General features: G+C 38.4%; 2 protein-coding genes across 5 annotated transcripts in view; one reads left to right on the forward strand and one right to left on the reverse strand.

Moving 5' to 3' along the window:
• LOC107084757 (alpha-2,8-sialyltransferase 8F-like) overlaps positions 1–5,468 on the forward strand; it is a 41,833-nt gene extending 36,365 nt beyond the window's left edge. For both annotated transcript variants that reach the window (XM_015374756.1, XM_015374755.1), the window contains exons 7-9: positions 4,238–4,350; positions 4,433–4,525; positions 4,600–5,468. In XM_015374756.1, coding sequence (XP_015230242.1) covers positions 4,238–4,350; positions 4,433–4,525; positions 4,600–5,077 — 684 coding nt within the window. In that variant the 3' untranslated portion in view covers positions 5,078–5,468. The remainder of the gene's footprint in view (positions 1–4,237; positions 4,351–4,432; positions 4,526–4,599) is intronic.
• Positions 5,469–13,530: 8,062 nt separating this feature from the next.
• The window catches only part of LOC107084755 (gap junction gamma-1 protein-like), a 47,530-nt gene continuing 39,590 nt past the window's right edge, over positions 13,531–21,470 (reverse strand). For all 3 annotated transcript variants that reach the window (XM_015374752.1, XM_015374753.1, XM_015374754.1), the window contains one exon: positions 13,531–16,628. In XM_015374752.1, the coding sequence (XP_015230238.1) occupies positions 15,117–16,574 (1,458 nt within the window). In that variant the 5' untranslated portion in view covers positions 16,575–16,628 and the 3' untranslated portion in view covers positions 13,531–15,116. The remainder of the gene's footprint in view (positions 16,629–21,470) is intronic.

The raw sequence follows: 21,470 nt of genomic DNA on the forward strand, positions 1-21,470 counted from the left end.
AGCTTGACAAAGCCATGATGGCAATTATTTTACATTATTATAGTATCGGTATCGGCCGATACTGCACAGCCAGGTATCGGGTATCAGTATCTGGGCCAAAAAATGGCATCGGCGCAACACTAATAAAAACCCTTCTTTAAAATATCTGTTATGTGAGATAATGAATATATAAAAAAAGCATGTCAGTTTAGTTTAAACTTTCAATACCATTGCCTATTCCACTATTCCATTTAGGGGAAAGGGAAACAAATGAGTTCTTATAGCGGTTCAATCTACAGGCAGGGACTCTAAGACGTCACCTGAAGGAAGAAACTGATACTCTGAATAAAGAATATGAGCGGGGTCTGAGATGATTTTCTGGGCTTGTCTGGTTATTGTTTCATTGAAGATGTAGCCGCTGCTGGACCCTGTTGCAGACATAATCAACTTTAGCGATCCACGTAATTTATTGTCGATTTTTAATTCAGGATATTTATAGGAATCTGCTTGGGCAATTAATAGATTATGGATGACCACTGGAGAGTAGTCTCCAACCGCCCTCGGGTCAAAGATCAGTTCTTGTATTTTTTGAACATTAAGAGTCAGAAAGTATTCCTTACACCACCGAGCAAATGTTTTAATCTTCTGTCTGTAACCGATTAGGTCTGATGTGCCTGAAATGAGGCAGAGAATAGATTTATTTGCCTGAAAATGATCTTCAGCACAAGATTAGACCAATGGCAATGTTTGGTTGCAATGGTCTATAGTGGTAGAACTTTAGTGTACAACAAAATTAGGTCTTATTTGATGTTCTGCTAGACTATTTTAAAATTTAAAAGTTACATAAACTGTAACTTAAAAAAACATTCAAAACATTTATGTTATTTAAAACAGATATCATTTGTAAAATTAGAGTTAGAAAACCTCTCGGCCAAAGCTCAGGCCATACCTTACACTATTGCCTGCATGACTGTCATCACAGAGGCAACACACGCATACACAACCTGTTTTCTGAGTATAAACCAGGCATGGATTATTGTCCAGGGGTCTGATGATACAAAGCTACTGTAGACCATCCATCCACTGGGTTGTGAGGGGTGCTGGTAACTACGGGCGAGAGGAGGGGTACACCATGGACAGGTCAACACATACAGGACAAACAACCATTCAGGCACACACTCACACCTAAGGAGTATTTAGAGAAGCCAATTAACAGTCATGTTTTTGGACTGGGAGGAAGCCAGAGAACACCCACACATGCTCAGGGAAAACATGCAAACTCCATGCAGAAAGAGCCCAGGTCAGGAATCGAACACATGACCTTGCTGCAAGTGCTACCCACTGCTTCACTGAGCAGCCACCTACTGTAGACTTTTTTTGTGTATGTGTGTGTGCAGATAGCTACGCAAGGAGTACTAGACTGGTGTACCTTGTCAAAAGCCAAGAATAGAGGTGTTGTTGTCATGGTGTGGGGCTGCATGAATGCTGCTGGTTTTGGGAAGCAAAAGAGCCTTAAAGAAACTGAATGAAAACATGTACAGTAACATTCTGAAGCAGAGCTTGATCCCCTCTTTTCAGAAATGCGAATGTGGGCAGTATTACAGTATAAACAAACTGGACTGGCCAATCATGTTTTAAAACCTAAACCCTACGGAGCATCTTTAAAGGGGACATCCTTAAAGGGAACATGGAGGAACTTGGGGTCTTTAGCATCCACCGGTTCTGTTATGTCATCATGAAACTGCCAGCACTTTAGACATTCATGGGTGTATATTGAGTTATTTTGAGGAGACAGCAGATTTACTCTGTTCTAGAAGCTAAACAATGATTGCAATTTTTCAAAGTCCAAGGTTTCTAATGAAAAGAATGTATTATAACTACAAATATGTGAGTTATGTGCACAATTGTGTGACGCTGTTTATAAATTATTTCAAAGGTGCTTGAGTTATATGTTTTTCAGGGAAAATTTAAGAAAGGCTCAGCAGCATATTTATGTTTTTAGGAAGAAGAGATCTTAATTGCTTTACTTTTTAGGAAAAAGGGCTTGTTTGACAGAAGTGCATAAAAAAAGGTGTGGTGCTTTATGTCAACTTGCACAGTCAGTCTGAATATTAGAAATCCAACTCAACAAGAATGGAAGCAGTCATGCTAATCCCTTTAAGCCTCTTTCATTGGCTGTTTCCGTGTTTCAATGAAGATCACTTTGTTAATGTCTAGGTGCAGGTTGTTATTAATTTATTACTGCATTTCTTTGGAAATATCCTGTAATATTTTTGTTACAAAACATCGTAAAATATTTTATGATGTTTTGCAAAAATTATTTTTGTGTTTTTGGCTGTGAGTTGATAGCAGCCTTATGTGCAAAAGACAAGTACGTCTTTGGGCATTTTGTCTTACCATAGGTCCAATATGAGTACGCACACCCCTGATTGGGAATCACTAGCCGAAAGGGATACTTATGTTGAAAATTATATATAAGGAGTTGTTGCCAGATTAGTGAAACTTGCTGTCAATCGGCTAACATTTGTCCTGAGCAAAGCAAGACTATAGCATATCTCTCTATTTCATAAATGCCATCATTGGTTTGTTCAAATTTACTGCATGCAGAATCCTTTTTGCATTTTTTTGTTACATGCATAGAAGTATTTAATCATTTACCACAGACATGACGGTAGTAGGTAATGTGCCCCCAACAGTCTTCTTAAATTGATTTTGTTAATAACAGAACAAGAGCTGTATTTCCAATCAAAGTAGGTATGTCATATATTTATAATTCAGTGTAAAAAGCAACAGTTAAAATAAAGCAGCATATTTACTTCCATAAACCTTTACAGTGCTGTTATTGTAGCTAGCTAGTTGAAAAAATAAGATATTATCATTTTGAATATGGGTTAAATTACACTGAAGATCATAGTTGGTGCTGATTATATTTATTTAATTCAGGCAAAAAAAAATTGTCTTAATTAGTTATGAAATAGGACACAAGGTAATTAATAAAGAAAGACTTGATGAACGATTCAGTCAGGCATTAAATCAGGTAACCACTATATGCAACCTATCTAAACTTTACAAAAAAGTTTTGTTAATTTCTCAAAGGAACAAAATGCATCAATGTTAAATAAACTGCAAAACACAGCAGATAACCGGAGCAGCTCAGTGTGTCTCTAAACTGCTTCATCAAGCCCTAGCAGACTTCTTCTGCCTTACAATAACACAGAATCCATTCATAGCGTCGATTCCAATAATCAGACGTTAATACTTAAACAATTCTTATTATAGCCAATTACTTTACTGTTTCTTCACTCTTGTAAACTGACTAAATCACCAAAATGTATTATACTATATGAACTAATGAACTCTGATTACAGTTTTATAGTGTTTTAAGCAACAGTTTCTAACCAGTTTTAATTATTTTTAAATTGCTCAAGAATTCTAGATTTAAATAAAATCTACTTTGAATAAAAATTTCTACTGTCTTAATGGAATAACTGAAGGTATTAGGGTGCGTTGTCAAATAGGAGGCGCTTGAGTTTCTAAGTATCTGCCAATTTTAACTCAGCATGATGGATACAGATTTTATCAAGTGAGTCACAGAGCTTGTTTTGAGTTGGAAAGCCGGCGTCAATGTCTGTAGGTGTATCCAATTCACCACAGACAAAACCAGTTTGGAGGGTTCCACCACCTACTCCAAGAGCTGCGTCTGGTACTTCCTTGTATCTAGCCAGGCAGAGAGCACCAATGCTGGGGAGACACTGACTGGCAAGGCTCTGTGTTGGAGCTAGGACACCAAGTTATAAATGAATCAACCGTCCTTAAAATAGCTTTTTTAAAGGCCACCTGAAAACCTCTTTAGAGAATTCTAGAGCATTGTTTTCTCCGCATTCCATTTTTATTTTAAAATATTTCGTCTCCAGCTCATCAAAAAAACACATCCGGTTACCAGAGCTGCTCAGTGCATTGTCTCCAAACTGCTTCTTATTAGCCAACTTAATGTCTGCAAGTATTAGACTTTTTTATAATAAAATAGACTTTAACAGTAATTTATGATATAAAGAAGTGACTTTGGATATAAAATTGAAATAGGGGCTGCAATCTTAATGTATCCATCTATTCCATGCTGCTAAGTTTCCTGTAAATCATTTCCATCCACTTTGAGAAGAACCATTTACTGTACACTCTTATTTTTATATTGCTAAGAATAAAAAAAAAAACAATGTTTGTCAATTGGGTATTGTATAACATCTACTGGTGATTTCAGGAGAATCCTTTTGCAAATAAAACATATGACAGCTGTGCTGTCGTTGGGAATGGTGGGATCCTTGCAAACAGCAGCTGTGGAAAGAAGATAGATTCAGCTGATTTTGTTATCCGGTGAGTAATGTGTCTGAACATCAGAGGTTAAAATATATTTTTAAGAATCCCATTAAGAAAGTGTAAACGTTATTTCTATTAGGTGCAACCTAGCTCCTCTGATAGATAAATACATCGAACATGTTGGTATGAAGACAAACCTGGTGTCGGCAAACCCAAGCATCTTTTATGAAAGGTGAGAGATAATCCGTTTTTGTCAGCTTGGATAATATCGGTGTTTTGTATTTCACATCAGCTTTGTTTTTGTAGGTATGGATCTCTTACAGGACCCAGACGGAAGTTTATGGAGAAACTGTGCCAATATGGCGACTCCATGCTTCTCCTCCCTACCTTCTCTTACACTGGAAATATTGCTGTCTGTTTGCGGGCTTACCAAACAATTCAGGACTTTGAAAGCCCCATCCAACCTATCTACTTTAGTCCAGCGTACTTAAAAGATCTTGACACCTTTTGGCGCTCTCAAGGATGGAAAGCTGTACGGCTCAGTACTGGCATGATCCTCACGAGCATGGCGCTGGAACTCTGTGACAACGTCCACCTGTACGGCTTCTGGCCCTTCAGTCTTCACCCATATACATTTAAGGAGCTGACTAACCACTATTACGATGACAAAAAACCAAAGGGGGGATTTCATGCCATGCCAGAGGAGTTTAAGCTCTTATTGCAGCTGCACAGCAAAGGTGTACTTAAGCTGCACCTTGGAGACTGTGAACCCAACAAAGATTAGTCCAATAGAAAGCCGTTCTTTCAAATAGAAAGAACTTACCACTAAATCAGCATTTTTTTATATTTATTTAATTTTTAATTTTTTTCTTTTTTTTTTTTTTTGCTGATTAACTCTATGGATAGTTTTTCTTCAGTGATATTAACATGTCCCAGGCATTATTGCATCGATTTACTCCTTAATTGTTGAAATTCCACTTTTGTGTCTATAACTGCCTAATTGGTGCCCTCCTCAGGTTATGATGGGTTACTACATTAGATTAGATCTGATGTGCTCTCTTCATCCTGTGACATTGGAATTGGCTCGGACGGGGCCACCTTTTACAGCTATTTTTTCTGTCTCTGCTTCTCTCTCTTTGAACCCCAGTCAGCAGCTCACACTGAGCCTGGTTCTGCTTGAGGTTTCTTCCTGTTAAAAGGGAGTTTTTCCTCTCCACTGTCGCTACAAGCATGCTTAGTGTGAGTGATTGCATTCAAGTCAATGAGTCGATGCAATAAACTGGTTTTCCTTAGATAGAAAACTTTGAATCAACTTGACTGTATGATCTGGTGAACTGTAAAGTGCCTTGAGATGACATGTGTTGTGAATTGGTGCTATATGAATAAACTGAATTTAATTTAATTGAATTCTTGCTACTGGCCGCCCTGGGCAGCGTTTGTTTACTTGGTAACTGACAACAAATGAAACAGTTTTATAAGTATGAGAGATGGAAATAAATCATGGTTGGGCAGGGGTGTGTGTGTGTGTGCAGGGGGGGGCGGCGTGACTGTGTGATCTCCGGTTTACAGTGTATTTTCATAATTTAAAAAAAATGTGTGACTTGTGAAGGATGTGATTAATTATTAATTGTGCACAGTGTGAATGTTGTTGAAAATGTTTACATCTGTAACCTTTGATCTGGAAGTGATTATTCAATGTTATTATTTCTGTAAACTTAGCTGTTCTACTCATTCACCTGATTCATGTAGTTGTAACATTGAAAAAGATCATGAAGTTATGATAAAGGTAGACTTCTATGAAAAGCACACTGAAAGAAGACAGATGAAGTGACCTTTTCGAAAAATTTTAAATCAATCCTAAGAGCCTCTGTTGGTAGTTTAGAAAATATTTCACTTTTCTGTCAAATTGTTTTGCTACAGATTTCTTGTTTTCTGATTTGTACCCGCTTTTGTTGAGCTTAATTGTAAAGTTTTGTTGTTTGTGCGAGCATAGTATTTTTGTAAATTTTCTGGGACAATTTGGAAGGAACATTTTGACACAGACAATTTAATCAGAATATTTTTACGCAGGCTAACATGTCCTTCCTTTTATCTTACTTTTTACTGCAAAACTATTTATACCTTTGGACACAGCACTTTGTTACTTTCCACTCACAAGCCTAGCTGAGAAGTATGATTTACTGTAACGCAAAGTGGACACATAATTGTGAAGTGAAGGAAAAATTCAACTTGTTTGTCAAAGGTTTTTGCAAGTGAAATCCTGACAAATTGTGTATTTGTAATTAACAAATTAAAGAATACTTACTATTTGTCTCTGGTGTTCTGTGTAAGCGTCAAAGAGATGTTAGAGAACATTACTGATTGAAAGGGAAGGGAACACAGCTAACAGGTCTGGAAAAAATAAAAGTTGTGGAAAAGTTGTGGAATTTAATTAATCAATAAATAAATCCTAATTTGGAATAATAATATATAAATATAAATATATATATCATCCAAAGCCAGGAGGCCCCTATGCATTTGCAGGGATTACGTAGGATGATTTGTTGACAGGCCCATGTAATCCTTAAAGATTATGTTTGTTGAAAAGTTGAATGAAGTCATTTTTAAATAAACATTCGGAGTCAAACCATAAGACCACACCTTTGCTCTAAATCTCAAGTTGCGTGTTTCTCCACCATTATTCTGCAGAGACATTCTTGTTCTTGGGGGGAAGAAAAGTTGAGAAGCTTGGCTGTAAATGTAGGCAAATACTTTATTTAGCTGAAGTTGCACTATGTAGGTTTTTTTATAAAAAAAAAAAAAAAAGAATGAAGAAAAGAAAAGAAAAGAAAAGAAAAGAAAAGAAAAGAAAAGAAAAGAAAAGAAAAAAGAACTGTCCGACATCCCGACAGTAGATAGTCCAATGAAAGAAAACATGGTCCTTTTCTGCCACCTGCTGGTCATACTGCTATCTGCAAAAATACAAGATCAGAAAATATGGAGCAACTCTGACATAAATTAGTACAGATTACAGTGGCGGTTCTAGACAAAAATGCACGAAGGGGGCAGCAGGGGGCTCGCGTGTGTCCATGGGGGCCCAGAAAAGCATGAAATATAAAACGGGGTCTACAGGTTTTATAAAGGAATGAGTAACTCTTATTAAATGCTTTTTAATGCCCTTGTAATGCTCTCAGAAATAATCTTAATAGCATCAACAAGTGTTTATAAAAACTGCAAAATTTTCCCCATTCTCCAGCCTCTTCTCCGCAAGCTTCTTTTCCGAAGCTTTCAGAAGCAGTTCCCCGCAAACACACGGAACCAGTTATATCTGATATAATATACCTGACAGAATTGTTTTTATAAACGTTCACAGCAGAAACCAAAAATTCAGAGTTTCCAACCTTAGGCTAGATAATTTCAGAGTTGAGGCTTTAAATCTGAGTTCGTAAAACCTGCTTCGTGGAACTGGCCTCTGGTCAGTTCATAAAATTAGCTTCTAATCTGACCCTGAAATACTTGAATGTAACCCAAAGCCTCACAGAAACTAATCCTTATTAGTTTCTGTAATTAGAATTAGGATAATTAGGCTTATCCTAATTAATCGACCACCAACAATAACAAATAAACTGATATAATTACCATTACACATCTCTTGTGTTTTTATGGTTACACTTTCTTAACATGACATAAGTATTAAAAGCTTGAAATTTCATGAATGTGAAGCGAGGATTACTGACACAAAATTGAGTTCAAATTTGGTAATTTTTGACATTAGCTCAAAATAACAGCATAAACTCAATAGGCAGTATTCTATATGGTTTCTAGCTTAAAACTAACCCCATACTGTGCAGGAATTTAACAAGTTTGTTTAGGTAGGCATCACTGTGATAAACTATTTTACATAAAGCAGCAGAGACATGTTCTTTGGAAAGATAAATTATACATCTCTCTGTTTGGCAGATGACAGGTCTGGATTTAGCAGTTGGAGGACTGTTCTTTTTTTTTTTTTTGTGGGCTCAAAAAGGCTTCATTACTTCCAGTGAAATTAACTCTTGAGGATTCTTAAACATTTTGGACAACGTTTTATTGCTAGCTTTATTGGAACAATAAACGTGGCTGCTCACCAGCGTTTAAAGAAAGAATGACAAAGACTTGAATAAGCAAGTGTGGCATCAAAAAAAGTTGTCTTGTCTGCACAGAATCTGTGCCCCAGCCAAAAAGTACACCCTTGGGTTGAACTTGGATTAAAACTGCAAGCAAGACCTTCATGTCAATTTTAAAAATGGTAAGATATTTAAAAAAAAAAAAAAAAAAAAAAAAAACCCTGACATTTAGGGAAAGCAGTGCCAAAATAATTGAAGCTGCATTAATGGGTCAAAAAAATGTATAACCCCAATGAATGTAGGAACGGGATTCACTCAAGTTCATATCTATATGAAGGAATGAGAAAACTGTTTTTCTACTGTACTGTATTCCCTGCTAACCTATATGTAGAAGAAAAGAGAAATGTCTGTGTTTTATTTGCGTGAGTGTTTTCTTGTAGGTTGTCTTTAAGTTTGAGAAATAAGTCTAACAAAGGAAATCTGCTAACCAAACCTTTTTTTTTTGCCTCTTACTTTTTTCAACTTTGGGTTCCCTTAAACAGACTAAGTGGTACTATAATGTACATGAACAGAACATCGAAAATTTATTAGTAATTTGTCAGATTTGAGTTAAGCAAAACTCTTTTATTTCTTAAAAAGTGATTGCTAAAATAAAAAAAGAATAAAAAATTGAATCAAAAATTCAACCTGGAGTTACTCACAGAGAGAAAAGTTGTAATTAGACAAATTTCTCTGGCGTTCAGACCCCGGCAGAAGACTTGGATGCTGTGAAATGACACCAGCTCGGATAAATAACTTAGAAGAATTATAGTACCGGTAGTCTTCTCCCCCAGGGCCCAGACACTAGTGGAGGAATAGTCCACTGGTAACAGCTTGAGAGTGAGGAAGACGATGAGGTGGGTGGAAGTTTAGGTGGTTTGCAGTAGAGCTTTCTGATGGGGATCTTGAACCATATTTGGCTTTAGAGGGGGAGTGGTGTTTGGATGGAGCTTTTTACTTGGCACGTCAGCAGGTGATCCAGGTGAGGCTCATAAGAGTCTTGTAGATTGAATTTTCACTTAATCATTATAATTTTGTTATACATTCCTATTCGTTTCTTACTGTAAAAAGTCTATACATTTTCAGAAACATGTTTTTTTTTTAAAGGACAGCTGTAAAATTCATGCAGAAGGGAGACATTAAAGACAGTCTTTGCAAAAAAAAGAGGCCAAGCAGGAAAAGAACAGGAATAAATATATTGTGAAAAATTGTACACTTCTTAAATATAGAATTTAGACTGATAAACCTAAACTAGTTTTGTAGATTAGAGGCTAAGCTGCCAGTCATGCAGAACTGAGCAGATGGGGTCTATGAATACCCTCATAGCATCCCTCCAGTTTGCCCCTTCTTCACTTTCTGAAGAGTCCCCTTCATTAACAGGAAGTTATCTCTTTGAGGGAGCAGCTGCATCTAGAGTCAGTGTAGAGTCAGCAGCTGCTTTCAGTCAATTTAATCTATGGATCTGACCTTAAACTCTACAACATACCTTGAATGAAAACTTTATTAAGGGTAGATGGATCTTAATAAAACAATATGTGATAATTTAGGACAAGCTTTAGTAAATCTCCTGTGGTCTGAGTTGTGCTGTTTCATGAAAATATGACTAAAATACCAGTTGTTTCTGTGATGTCCATTCCATCTAATGATGAGGGGAAATGCTAAAGTAAAGATACAGTTCTATTCTTAAAAAGAGTAAGTATACATTAGGGTTAGGTGGCTTTCCTCTAAGGTTTTGGTGTTTTTCTGTTTGAAATTCACTATTTAAAACATTGGATTCAGGAACCCAGGACTCATGACAATCTCTAATGAACATCTCAGTAATCTCACTCTTTATATTTGTTTCAGCCTGCAGAAAAATATATGTATTTTAAAAGAATAAGTACCTTTGTGCACCAACGAACAGAAATTATGTTAAATTATGACATTTTAAAATTGTGCTTTATTTAAAAGATGTAATATTTTTACATTTTCAATCAACAATATGTATTGTAAAAGTAATGATCAGATTAAACATTACCCATGGGACCATGGACAATAAATTGTGTACAACCTAAGTATTCCATACATACCGGTACATAGATGTCAAAGCATTTGATTCACATGGGTGAAAGCTGGAAAAACAGGAGATAAGTAGTGAACGTCATAACAGAATATGAAAAACACTTTTTCGATTTCAAAGTGTTTTCTGTATGGAAAAACTGCTATTGTGCATCACTTAGGCTTGAATTTTAGTATAGCTTTTTAAATCTTGGAGGTTCTGATTGGTCCACTCCAGCATTGATACATTTCAACCTGCTGAGTCTCACACAGAGAAAACAATTAATTAGAAATAGTTTTTTGACATGAATGAAATAGGTTCTTTGGAGCACGTACCCTGTGAGTTGACATGAGTTTGGACGAATAAATTAGGAAGAGGATTAGAGTTGTCTTCCGCCTGGGGCCCGAACACTGGTGGTGGAACAAGCTGGAGGATGTGGGTGTAAGAATAGTCCAAGAGTGAGGCAGGAGATGGAGTGAAGATGGGTGTAAATTAGGCTTATACGCGGAAGGGGAAGCAGAGCCTTTGTCTTAATGAAGAGCATCTTAAAGGACAGTTGGCTTTGCAAGGAGAGCGGTCCGTCGTTGATTGAATTGAAGCTTGGGCGCGGAATGTCAGCAGATGGTCCAGGTGAGGCTGATAAAGTCTTCCAGATTGAAGTTTCATTTAAGCTTCATTTGTCAGTGTCCCGATGCACATCTCCATCAATCATTCCTTTAATTATATGAAGCCTGGAAAAAAAAACTGTGATGATCCAATGTTCACCTGTTTTTGCCTCCTAACACAATGTGTGAAATTACTTTGGCCTCATATAACCAGGTTCTCCCAGTCGTTCAAAAGCTTGTCCAAATCTTCTGAAGCAAACTTTAACAAGTTTCATTGTACATTTGCTTCAGCATGGTGATCTGCACTTTGGCCATTTGATTGAGAGCATTACTGTTGTCATTGTAAACCCCTCATGCTTATTCTCAGACAATTTATTTTTCTGCTAATTAATTTTTCAGGAAGCTTAAAGAGGCCACCCAACTAGACCAGCTGGCTGTAGCGCAATTGTGTTCTTTTTATTTCTGGGTGATGAGATCACTTGGATATTTAGAGGTATAGAAAGGCAGCTGTTAAAATTACAAATATATTCAGTACTCAAGTTGAGGGGGGATGCCTTCCCCCTTCTAAAAAAAATCTTAAAAAATATCTCCCCATGCCATCCTCAGTGATATTTTATCACTGAATATGTAAATATCTACTATATATTAACAGTAATGGCAATAATATTGCCCTTTCAACATTTGGTAGCCTGACCAAATTACGATGGCCCAGAGGGCATATGCCATTTCGTTTTTGACCCCAGCTGAGCAGCTGACAGTGTTCTGAACAGCATCACGGCCAAGCAGCAAAAACAAAGCAGTTTAAGGGACTTAATTTTTAAGAAGGCAAAAACTAACACTTCAGATATGTTAAGAGTCAGAAGACATTACCTTACCATTGTGTCACAAAATATGTAGAAGTCCTAATTTCTGGACATAGCGATAGCATGCAAAGAAGCGCAAACATTTTTCTGTTTTTAATGTTGTCATTAAATTATTAGTCTAGAGTGTACAGGCATTGCTGAACATTCAAAATCTGCATTTTGGTTATGAATCGAACATAAAATTAATCTGTAGACTGTTGCTGTTTTGCTTGGTGAAAGCCGGAATCGAGAAGATGTTGGTGAGACAAGTGGAGCTGTGGCCGAGAGCAGTGGAGGAAACCTGAAGGAGAGAATCGAAGGTGTGAAAATTGCATTTTAATTAAGCAATTTAAAACACGTGTTAAGATTATTATCTTGAAAGAACTGCCAAATTTGATGTAAATGTCTGGCCATTGGTCATAAGTGAATCGAATGTTGACATCTGATGGCCAGGTCCCTCGTGTGACTTGCAGAATGCCTGTTTTCCGATCAATGGTAAATATAGTTTGATGGACCTGTTAGTTTTAACTCATTCATTGCAAGCATGTAGCCTTGGTTACTTTAAATGAGCCAAAAGAAGCAATAGAATCAGTATTTATAAAATAAATGCTTTAAATGAATATTTCAAAGGTGAGTACAATTATTTTATATAGGCTTATTTCATTTTCAGGCTAATTTGAATGTATTTTGAATGTATTTGGATTTTTAAGCAGTTTTTTTTTTCCAGATTTTGAAAATAGTTTCAGCTGTTTCAATTTAATTCAATGAATTTGAAAAAATAAATAAATACTTGACTTGAAAGGATTCAGATATTCATTTGCAATGTTTTGTGAGGTTTTGTTCCAAATCTTAATACAATCATTGCCAAAAGATTTTCCTAAGTAAAATCAAAGAAGTGTCCTACCATGACTATGAAGCTGATCCCAGTGGGAAATTTGTCCCTAACTATGTAGGGGCAGTGATAGCCATGCCAGTCCAGGGATTGACTGCAGTTCTACTGTAATGTGCCTTGGTCAAGGTCAAGGCGTACCTGACATGTAACAACCATACCATGAATATTATTTAGGTTAATAGACTATATAAATTAGGCTATGTATGCTTAAAAAAAAATGAAAAATCCACCATCTCCCTTCTTTTATTTTTTACAACTTAACCAACTGGTATATTTTTGCAGCTGTTAATTTTTTGTGAATGTATCTTAGCTTTTATGTACCCTATTAACTCATCAAACAACAGATATGATCAGCTTTTCCACTGTATGATTAAGACACCTCACCTGTATTTCCTACTGATGGTGGTCAGAGGGCCCGGTGGCGCCAGTGTGCGGCAGCCTCGCTTCTGTCAGTGAGCCCCAGGGCAGCTGTGGCTACAATGTAGTTTGCCACTATCCATGTGTGTTAATGGGTGAATGACTGAATGTAGTTTAAAGTGCTTTGGTCAAGTCTACTGACTTAAAAAAGCGCTATATAAATACAGGCCATTTAAATACAGAACCTAATTACATCCTTTTTGAACAGCTGTTGAAACAGTAATTTGGGACTTTAAAATCTTCCCCATCCAATCCATTTTTGCACATCACACACTGAAGTCACACATATTTCAAGACAATGATAAAAAATGAATAACACTGTTTATTAAAATTCAGTCCAGAGGGTTCCTAAATACATTAAATACTGATAATATACTACACCACACAAGAAAACAAATGACTAATTTTCTTAAGCCATTGTAGTTGACATGTTATAAAAATATACTATGTCATATTTCACATTTTTACAGTTGGAAGGCAATTAACTCACAATAACCATAAATATCCACAAAGGTAATCATTGATTTTTTTCTTTAATCATACAAAAAAAAGAACTTCATTCCAAAAGCAAAATGTTTTCATATAAAACACTGGCTTTAACTTTAAAATTGACTCCATTTTGAAGCTTTTCATTTCAAGTCCCATTTTAAAAGAGCAATACACAGATTGTACTTAAAAAAAGGAGTTTTACAAAAGGGTTGGTCGGACACAGAAGTAGTTCCATGGCTGCAGTAGCATGGCCAAAGTATTCCAAAGCTACAAACAACCAAGCTTCATAGCAGCCTAGTGTAAAATCTTGGCACTGACACTTGCATCACACTGACAGTGTTTGGTCTCACTTTATTACAGTAATGGCTTTAAGCTCTTTCCATTACGATGTGGAGACTTGTGCGTCCAACACTGAATATGAAGCACTGGGAAGACATAAGTGACACAAGTCTTGTCAATAGAAAAGAACCACTACAGCTGGTTAAGGTGTTGCTGGATATAGGTAGTATTTGCATCTACTTCATGGTAAATGAAAGGAGAGTAAATGCCCAGTATAAAATCGCCAGCAGGGGGCAGTCAGCTTCAAGGCAAATGGAGCAGCAGAGAAGCACTATCTCCACCAACAACAGAGATGGATAGTAACCTAAGGATTAAAGGTATAAAAGCTGACTTGCTTCTGCATTTTGTAAAAAAACAAAACAAAAACTACAAGATCCACCGGCTGTACTCAGTGGCACCTGAGTAGCAGCTGGTGTAGCACTTTAAGAATTTGCATGAAACAAGCACACAGTTGAATTAAAAAGTATAGCAATAAACATAGAAAAAGTGCTACAAGAATGAAAAAAGAAAAACTCTGACAGAACATCACCTTTAGGCAGGTTACGTTCTTGTTCTAGTAAACAGTCACTGATTCAGGTGATGCCCTTTAATCACCTTTTATGTACATTTACCTTAATTATCATAACCTTAAGTCAAAGCTTTGGTTTGCTAGATATTGTACATAAGACATAGGGATGATGCATCAATTTTTGTTTTGTTGCCTCAAGACTTGTTTAGGGTTCGCTCAAAAACTCTACAGGTAATCTGCTTTCAAGACAGCTTTGAGAAATCAAAGATTTTATGAAGCTGTATTTCCAACAAAAAGGGAAGCAGGAGGACAACATTTACCTTTTTTCAGATGTGATAGGAAAACATAAAGATCACATCGTTTATGTTATTACTCTAGCAGAGATAGTATGGACTAAACAAACTGTCAGCTGCAACATCAACATTTTTACCCAGCTCAATTAAACCACATTAATCTCCAGCTTGCAGGATTCTTTAAGGCAAGTATGGTATATTACTTAACACTGGTTGCAACAGCTTCACATCCATTTAGTAGTATATACAAGCTAACAATACGTGCCACCTCAGGTGGGCTTAAATCCATACAGAAGGTTTGCCCTCTCCTGATTTGCTGCTGCTGCTGTTGCTGCTGCTGCCTCCCCCACTGCTACCCCCTTTGCCATGCTTCGCTCTGTGTTTTCGCTCTTTATGCGGCTGAAGTTGGGGCTGTGGTTGGGCCTGGATGATGTTACTCTGTGGCTTGTCATCCTGGTTGTCTCCAAGATGTTCCTCTGCCCGGTGCTGCTGACTGTAGGCTTGGATGGCTGCTTCCAGTTGCTCATGAGCCTGCTGGATCATGTCTTTGTTGAGAGCCACTCGGGCTTCCCCTCCAGTAGGGAAATTATCCTCATTGCTACCAAACTGCTGCTGTTCCTCTTGGGCAATGTTTGCCCTATTCTGCTTACATGCCATCTTGGCATTGCTAAGGTCAGTGTATGGCATCTGCTCTGGCTTCACAACAATGTTGTACCCCGGCGGAGCTGAAGGGGTGTTCCATGAGAATGGGTACCCAACGTAATCTGCAGCTCCTTCTCCACCTACTCCACCCTCAGAACCTGCCTCAGGAGCTGTCCCACCCACAGAGCCCTCCCCACCAGCATTAGGGCCCAGCAACCCTAGCTGGTACTCGTCATCCTGAGGTGGGCTTCGCCGTTTCCTCAGGATGTCACAAATAGAACCAATACCCAAATGGAGTATTTCCCAAATATTGAGAGTGAGACAGAGGACAGTGACACCATACATGATACGCAGAAATATAGTTTTCTCCGTAGGCCGCGAAACGAAGCAGTCGACACTGTGGGGGCAAGGTTTTCCCGAGCACACAAAAATCGGCTTCACGCGAAAACCATAAAGTAAATACTGGCCTGCAAGGAAGCTGGCCTCAAGCACTGTTCTAGTAACCAGCTGCAGGACATAGACCCGCATCAGACCCTCGTCTCGGATACGCTTACGTCCGTCATGGCGGATTTTAGGTCTGGGTGTGGGCTGCAGCGGATCCCGAGGCCTTTTTGGTGGTTCAATCTCTGGCACCTCATAGATCATAGGATCATCTTCTTGGTCCTCCTCAGTCTCTTCTATACCTCTGTGCTGCCGGGCTCCAAAGCAGATTTTCCTGGGTTTACGGTGGGTGTAGCCACCTCCTCCTGTTCTGACGGAGGAAGATCCAATGGTTCCTTTTGCTTCATCCAATCGTGCAATCTTATTGACAGCATAGCCCATGTACATAAGGGAAGGCATCGCTACCAGAATGATCTGGAATACCCAGAAGCGAACATGAGATAATGGGGCGAAGGCATCGTAGCACACGTTCTCACATCCTGGTTGACCCGAGTTGCACACAAACTTGCTTTGTTCGTCATAGTAGATGGACTCTCCCCCAACGGCAGTGAGAACAATGCGGAAGACGATGAGCACGGTGAGCCACAGCTTCCCCACGAAGGTGGAGTGGTTGTGGATCTCCTCCAGCAGCCGTGTGAGGAAGCTCCAGCTCATGGTGTCACTGGACAGTGGGGCAGACAGTGTCCCTCTCTCACTTGCTCACAGACTCTGTAAAATATAAAGAAGGGTGGGGGACAAAAGGACAGAAATAAAGTTATACAGGGTGAATCCAAAGTAAGAACAATGATTTAGCTAAGTATCTCCAAAAAGACTTTAATCCTGGTGGAAACCATATTATTTTTTCAAGTTCAGCATGACAATAATTGTATTAATTAAAATTAACATTTCACTCTGAGCTCAGAAAATCAATGCATCCTTAATTTCTCTATTGCTTAATGCAGCTCATGTACACAGAGCTCTCTTACAAAGAGGTAGCTGTCAAGTTGGGACTTTTTAGAGAATTAGAAGCTCAAAAAAGACTGGAAAAAGGATATTGGTATTACAAAACACCATCAAGCAGCACTGAGAAGAAGGAGGGAAAATAATCCAAACAGGGAATTTGCTATCATCAAGTACACACGCACATATGTGCACATTACTACACATCATTGGATTTCTCAGGCTATCTCTTTCAGAAGAAATAAATCCTCTTAGTGAACTGTCTTCTGTGTGAGGTGCAGTTTTCAGGATTGTGCAAACTTCCCAAAGTTGACTCGACTAGTTTATACTGGCTGGGTTGTAACTTGCATTGTTCTTATAGTGTGTATTAGGAGTTTCGAAAGAAAGGACATGTTGCCTATCTAGGTTAGTTCTGGGCTTCAGGCTGTCCACAAACACTAGCAGAATCAGCAGGTGGCATGCCACAAACCATTCGAGCGGGATTTCAAACTGCAGACCCACATTAGCTCAGGCAGTGGAGCCAAAACCAAACCTTCCTGTCCCTAAGGGCTGCTTTGGAGATGAAAATGACACCTCCAGAGAACTTTTCTCCTCATGAAGGCTCAATAATACACGGCTTATTGTCAGCTTGACTGAAAAGAAAATCCAACCATGAAAAGCTTAGGTTAGGGTTTTAAGGCCTTCCAGGGACTAGATCCTTACCAACTGCTTATTAGCTTATAGCTGCAGGAAAGCTGGAACTTCACTGAAGCGGAGAAGCCAGAGCTTCCAGGCCTCTGCTTTTTGTCTCCAGGGCTGAGAGGGTGGGAATGTTCTGAAGAGGGCCTACGATAAAACATGAATCGAGTAATGATCACTGTGACCATATAGGGACATGCCTGAAACACAGCAGATAGATGTCTGGAATCCTTTTAGACAAGCATACTGGAAATGTGAATTCAAAACAGCCAAAAACAACTGCAATTTGGCAGTCGGTGCCTCCGTCACAGTGTAAACTCTGAGCATCTGTGATCCAGTAAACAAAAATGCAAAGCTGTATGAGATCTCCTGCACCTAATGTACTCTCATGGCCAAGTGCTGTCTGCCTATCTAACTTTACAGGATGACATCACTGTATTTCTCCACCCTCTGACTACTCCCATGAACCTCCTTAGGTAATAAATCCAGATGTACTTGGACACAAACAGCTGCAAAGGTTAAACTGATTCATTGTTATCTGTGGATTTGAAACTTATATTTTTACTTAAATTCTTTTCAGAAATAATCATTGCTAATGCAATTGAATATCAGGCATTTTAAAGCTTTGGAGTTTTATACATGTAGAATCCTGATGTGGTCTTTTGACAGTGACTAATCTTTGTCCTAATATGGATATTTCATTTATGTTTCTCCAGTGCCCGAATGATTTATCTAGCAGGGAGACAGGTTGCTCTTGAATTTTTTAAATCACAGTCAATAAAGACATATAGTCCTAATAAACCATTCATCAAATTGCATCTGAATTTAAAAGTGTTTTGGTCTGATTTATGATCGGCTGTGTGTAAAATGTATGTGGTATAGACTGCATAAAATATTTTTTTCAGACCATACATATTGTTTAGTCATAAAAAAGAAACTAAAACACAAACTGTCCCCTGATTTCAAGGTATATGAAATATAGTTTTTTATCTATACAATGTTTTGTAGGTATTTTCTATAAAGAACCTATTCAAAATTCTGAAGAAAACCATCTTGCATGGATTTGCCAAGTACACTCTGACCATGAGAAAGGATCCCTCCCCATTTAACATCTGACTGCGTTTATTACTCTCGATACCTCAGATACATTTGGCCAAGTCTTTTGCCTTCTCATCCAATTTATGTCTGCAGGAGCTAGTGGGGCAGTTGGGGGTAAGAAGCTGACTCTGCGCATTAAGCTACCAGGGTGAATCAGCCTCCTGAGGAGCCCCACAAAGACACAATTTGGTAAAAGAAAAGAAAAACAGTGGTGGTATGGATGCCGCATATAAAAACATAAAAATAAAACATGCAAAACTCCTTCAAGTTAAATATGAATGGATTTAAACTAATTAGTTTTGAAAGAAAGCCACAGTCAGTGTTACAGTTAATATATTTATAGTCATAGGACTTGTGACCCTAAATGAACAAGGTGAACCTGAAGGATGAAATCTTCAAATCAGCAGAAAAAAAATGAATTTAAACAGACAATACTATAGTTACAGCAAACATCACTGCGGGAATCCCCTCAGTTCTTGGCTGCCATCCCTCAGGACCCACAGAGATTTTCTGCCAGATGTAGTTTACAGACATACTCCCAGATGGGCCGACACATTTACACACTCGCATTCGCTCGTGCAAGAGCCTGCTAAAGCATGAGCAATAATGTCACAAGGTCCCTGCATGTAAAAGGTGCATGACTACACAGAGCTATGCATCGAGGTTAGTCAAGGTATTCCTTATTTGCTATAATGACTCAACAGGAAGTCACAGGGCTCCAGCTGCAGGCCCAAAGCGAAGAACACCAAGATAATCAGCCTGAGGTAAAAAAAAAGATGGACAGCGTGTCTTCATGGTGAAGGCTTGTGAAGATCAACCTGGATATGTGTTTTAAACACATTATCTGGGTGGCCTTTATGTATGGCTGCAACAGGAGAACTTCCAACATGTCTGGTGATATATGAAACATGTCAGAGGTCAGTAGTAAGATCATTTTCCTCACTGCGTTAATAAAATCTAATTATAATATGAGGAATTACATTTTAACAAGTGTAAGGGATTACATTTACATTACATATCGCTAACAGAGGGAAGAATTTAGATGCAAGCAGATTATATTACAAAGTATTTTCAGCCGAGAAAATTTCTCATTTGGTCTCATTGGAGCAACAAGCTTTGATGTATTTAGTGTAGTTAAGTTGATTAATTTAGTTTCAAAAAATAAATAGATAAAGAGGGCTGCAAGGTGACATAGTTTGTAGCATTGTTGCACTGCTGCAAGAAGGTCCTAGGTTTGATTCCCGGCTGGAGTCTTTCTCCATGGAATTTGCATGTTCGCCCCGTGCAAGCAGGGGTTCTCTCGGGTAGACCGGCTTCCTCCAAGACTCCAAAAACATGACTGTTGGTTCATTGACTAAATTTTTCTTGTGTGTGTATAGTTATGTGTATCTGTGTTGCCCTGTGATAGACTGCCGACCTTTCCAGGGTGTACCCTGCTCTCTGTTTATAGACTCTTGGACATAGGCAGCAGCTCCACCGCAATCTTGACAGAATAAGCAGGAAAGGAGTGGATTATAAAAATACGCTTTGCACCAGATATGGCTTTAGCTAATTTCCATCCATAGTCCTGAGCTTTTTCTGGAAGGTGGCGGAGACAAAGAGCTCGGTCATCCCGGAGAAGCTTGGAGTAGAGTTGCTTTTCCTCCACATTGAGAGGAGTCAGCCACAGTGGCTCAGACCTATTTTTCAGATGCTTCCTGAGGAGGTGTTCCAGGCACATCCCACCGGGAGGGTCAGAGAACAACCAAAGGCACGATGGAGGGAATATGTATCTTTGCTGGCCGGGAAGCTCCTTGGGGTTCCCCCTTACCAAGACACCTCCCCTCTCATGTGTGAGAGTCTCTTCTGTGACTGCCGCAGCCTGGTCCCAGATAAAGTGGAAGATAATCAGTATGAGTACACTATCTGGTTTTCCTCTAACATTTCCAAGACTACTCAGGTTAGAGGAAAGTTTTAGACTTGCCAGGAGTTTGTGTTTTGAGCTACAGTTGGATTTTCTGTTGTCAATACAGCTCATGAACCAAAAATAGTTATATTGTTTACAGTCTTAAAGATAAGTTGAACATTTGAATACACAATAAAATGATTAAAGTTTAATATTGTGTGTTTTCCTGCAATTTATAGTGATGGTATCTCACTGGCTCTGCTATGAGAACACAAAATACCACAGTTAGGGTATTTTATAAATTGTTTCTAAATACATACCTATATCTTTTAAATCCTTGAGATGGTGATCTAAGTGTTTATGAGGCCTTTGAGGGGGCTGTCATTTCCTGCTACTGTCTCTGGCAGGAAAAAAATAATTGTCACCAAACTGGTGGCAGTCTTGTGGCCTTGTTATTGTTCCCATGGTAATGGCAAATGGCTTTAAATCAGCCTACTGTAATTGTAGCCCAATGACATCAATAATCAGCCCCTAGCTGCATTTGTTGCAGGTGCATTTTTATTTTAGAGGTTTGATCAACGACTCTCATCTGTTCTTTAAATTCGTAATGTCTTAGGAGGTTAGGACGTTATATATGTTAAAGTTATTTTCAATCAATCTGTAAAGGGGGTTCAGAAAAAACTTGTAGCTCATCTTCATCATCTTCAAATTCTTTTGCTAATGTGTTATTGATGGCAGGGGCTCAACAAAGCAGCCAGGGGAACAGGTGTGTGAGGCCTGTCAAACGTGCATGCCCAGTGAAAACAAATCTAAATCATTCTCTCAAGAACTACTTCAAAGAGCCAACAGTATAAAGGCTACTTTGGTACATAGAGAAATTTTCTTTTTACAGGTCAGCCAATTGTAAGGGAATGTTTCGGAAAGCAAAAACTAATATGAGACCTTAAAGG

This window comes from Cyprinodon variegatus, unplaced genomic scaffold (assembly GCF_000732505.1).
Source record: "Cyprinodon variegatus isolate N-32 unplaced genomic scaffold, C_variegatus-1.0 Scaffold109, whole genome shotgun sequence".
In the NCBI taxonomy this organism is placed as follows: Eukaryota; Metazoa; Chordata; class Actinopteri; order Cyprinodontiformes; family Cyprinodontidae; genus Cyprinodon; species Cyprinodon variegatus.